The sequence below is a fragment of the Fulmarus glacialis genome, unplaced genomic scaffold, assembly GCF_000690835.1.
Source record: "Fulmarus glacialis isolate BGI_N327 unplaced genomic scaffold, ASM69083v1 scaffold28119, whole genome shotgun sequence".
Classification (NCBI taxonomy): Eukaryota; Metazoa; Chordata; class Aves; order Procellariiformes; family Procellariidae; genus Fulmarus; species Fulmarus glacialis.
This window is the reverse complement of record NW_009234327.1, coordinates 44,540-48,167: the sequence shown is the minus strand read 5'-3', so window position 1 is coordinate 48,167 and position 3,628 is coordinate 44,540. Positions and strand designations below refer to the sequence as shown.

General features: G+C 44.8%; 1 protein-coding gene across 1 annotated transcript in view; it reads right to left on the bottom strand.

The window, feature by feature from the left end:
* Positions 1-2,484: 2,484 nt before the first annotated feature.
* Positions 2,485-3,628, bottom strand: part of CD247 (CD247 molecule) — a 14,983-nt gene continuing 13,839 nt past the window's right edge. The window contains exon 8 of the mRNA XM_009585622.1: positions 2,485-2,550. Coding sequence (XP_009583917.1) covers positions 2,485-2,550 — 66 coding nt within the window. The remainder of the gene's footprint in view (positions 2,551-3,628) is intronic.

Below are 3,628 nucleotides of genomic sequence, written 5' to 3'. Positions count from 1 at the left end.
TAGCTGTAGGCATTGAGAGATTGTGTAGATTACAGTAAATCAGAATGAAAAGGTAGATTTTGTGTAGATGCATTTGTCTGCTGTAATTTTTTATATATATTAAACTTACTGTAATTGTACAGTTCATTTCTGTTGTAAACATCATTAAACCATTTTCCAAGTGTTTTAACATGTATGCCCTTGTTTGTAGTTTTTTAAATGTGTCAGGGGAAGGCTAATTCCCCTTCCCCCGGTGCATCAAACTGGGCCAGGAGATTGTTCTTCCATGCTCTTTGTCTTGTCAGAATGGAGGAGAGGCCAGGTTTTTTTCATTCCGCTCGAAGCTTTTGTTCTCTATTATCAGCTCCCCTCCTAAAAGAAAAAACAGCTTCAGTTGCTTCCCGAAGGCAAAGAGGAGACTGAGCTCACACCTACGGTGAGTGTCCCCGAAACAAGCGTTGGATGCTTTTTGAAATCGAGATCCATTTATATATAAAGAGCATAAAGGTGATATTTTTTCCTAAGAATGTCTTCCCCATTGTTTAGTGGTTGGTATTTTATGACTGACAAAACTCTTGACTTCTACATCTTGCAAATATGGTTATGATGATTATTTAAAAAAAAAAAAAAAAAAAGATATTTTCAGTACTCTTTGTTCTTGCATCAAGAACAAGAGTGCTTTGCAGTAGCAACTTTAGTTTTTCAGCTTAGCTGTTTGAGGTATGACCCAATTGTCTCAGATTTTCCTTGTCATTGCAGAAGAACAGTAAGCAATCTAGGAAATTCTTTGCAAGAAACATTCATTGCCATGCATGGGATGTCTCAGTTTACTTTTTTTTTTGCACTAATTTAGTGTCTTTGAAATAGTCTTCAAAAGCTACAAGCACCTACTGCAGATACAGTTTTACTGCTTATGAAGTTAGGCACAGCCTTGTAATTCACGTAGCAGCAATTTCAGCAAGTTTTTCTGCTGCTAACCTAGTCCCTTAAGAAATGAAGATGTAACCTCACCTGGGCAGTGCCCACAGCGGCAGCTCTTGTTGCCACAGCCTTGCTTTAGTTCTCTTTAGTCCTCTGTCGGGACTGGCGGAATGACGTGGTCAGCTCCTGGCCCAAGTTAAAATACCCTTTATTTTGCTGGGCTGTTTTTGTCCTTGCCGAGTTGCTTACAGGCTTCACGGCACAGCCTTGTAAGTCACTGGCAAAACTGAGGATGCAGCAGGAGGTGAGTGTCCCGTTTATACTTGGGCTTACAGCATTTCTCCAACATCCCATCCCACCTCCCAGGACGTGTTTAGAGGCTCCTGTCGGAACAGCATCCTCCTCAGCTTGCCTAGGAGGTTACGCTGCTGGGTGTAAATCGGTGCAGCCGGCCCGACTGCATCAGCTAATGAGCTTGTACCATTCCCAGGGCTGTTGACCGCACACATGCACACACAGGTCTTTGACGCTAACTTTATTACTTCATCAACAATGCATTACATTACTGAAGTAGTAGCTCTTTGGATGATACCTGCATCATCTTTCAAAGGTAACCTGATGATAGACTGGTTTGGAAACTGCATTTACCTTGGCTTTTGTACAGTTTCTGTTGCCCAGAAGTGATCGTTCTGGTCTGTTTTGGACATCAGAATTGCCGTATCAACTCTTACAAGGAGAGCCTGTTCTGCAGTGGTAGCTGTAGATGTTGCTAATGCGAGGGGGCAGGAGTTTCGGCCAAACCCTTCAGCCAAATGGGATTCTCCAGGGTGAGTTTTCCTGGCTTTTCCAGTATTACCCTCTTTACCGGAGTCCAGTCTCGTTTTCATTGTAAGGGGGTATCTTCTGCCTTCTGGGAAGTCCGTTACGCAGGTTACCTGGCTCTTGTTTAGCTCCAGGTGCTGGATGGGTGGCAATGCCATTGCTTGAGCTTTTGTTGGAGCTTAGTGCTCGTTTGCTTCACACTGAAAAGCTGGCATTTGGCCTCTGTCCTTCACTACAGTAACATCACATCACTTTTTACAATTAAAGAAAAAAGTTTTAAAAGCTAAATTCAAAGCAACAGGTTTAGCTGGCCTGTGTCAAATAGTCTAAAGATAAATACTACAGGAGATGATAACTACAGCCCTATCTTTACAAGTTCTGCAAATGCAATGAAACCATAATTGCGTGTCCTGATACCACTGGAAGGCAAGCAAGAGCTACGGAAACAGCTGTGTTAGTAGGAGGTGTGGTCTGGTCCCACAACACAAATCTTACAAAAATCGGCCTAATAACCACTATTACTGGAAACAACTTTACAGGTATGTACATTTTAATAGCTAAAGCTCGCAGTTACATGATTCAAGAGGGAAGGGAGAAGGGACTGACCAAGTCCAGACGTACTCCCTCTGTGCACCAACCAAAGTAGGCTGTTGCACTGAGGAAATACACAGTGCTTGTTTTGGATGAAAAAGGCTTTCCCTCCTCTCCTTCCCAGGCAGGTGGGCATCTCTCACCCTTGCCCCTCCCCTCCATGACTCCCACTTAGCGGGGGGGCAAAGGCTGCATTTGGAGAGCATCGTAAGTGTCCTTGGTCGCTGTACTGAGTCCCTGAAAAAGAGAAAAACAGGTGAGGTACCAGTGTGAGTACTCAGTTCTCTCTAGCTGACTGGTCAGGAACAGGCTGGCAGGGGGTCAGTAGCATAAGTCTATTTTTTTTTTTTTGCCTACAGAGGCCTTTACTCATGAGTGTTTCCTTAGTCTTTGTTTGGTGTCAATAGCTGTCACTTACCTGAAGGCAAGATGCATCCTGAATAACTGTTACGAACGTATGACTACAACAACTCATCCTAACTGGTTATGCAGATCTTTAGAGTACATTTTGTTTGCATATTATTGACTATTGAGAGCTAACTGATGCTAGAGTGAACTTTGCTAACTAAATGAATAGATATCAACTCATGAACTTTGTTCTCTGGACTTCTCCCCTGTCATTTGGAAGGGCAGTCAGATGCAACGCCGGCTAAGTTGGCAGTGGGGCTTCAGATGGCTGCGAACCCCGGGAAGCATCCCCTCGCACCCCTTCCTGCGACGCAGCGCTCCTCCTCCTGCCAGCCTGCTCTGGGCGGGGTAAGTCAGCTGGAACGCGTGAGTTACAGACCCCTGCTGCAGCCGTGGAACCGACTACTCCAAGAGCGGGGCGGTAGAAGATGTGGCAGAGTGGCAGGTCAGCCCGGAGGCTGCCAGAGCAGAGGTAACTGGGTGTCCAGGAGTGAGGATTTAGTAAGACACATGGTGCCTGCTTATAAAACTTCTAGCTGCCCTTCAGTCTGCTGTGAATATTTAGCGGCATGCTGAGTAGACTGATAAGATAGTGCTTCTTACCAGCCACTTGTGACTATCCATAGAGCAGGTTTTGAAGAAAGGTACCATTAGCTACAAAGAAGCCACCCTACAGGAAAACTCCCTGGCATGTGCCGCATCAGAAGAACTTTTTAATAGGTATTTTATTTTTGTCATTTTGAGATGTTGGTGACAATGTACAGGCTGCTACAGAAAGTAAAGTGCATTTTGGAACAATTATGCATGGCGACCTAAGTAAGACCTTATTGATGGACTCCCTGCAACGCTGAAACCCTCCAGTGCACCAAGGGACTGGAGGCGCTGGCCAGTTTGTGCTCTGTACGCT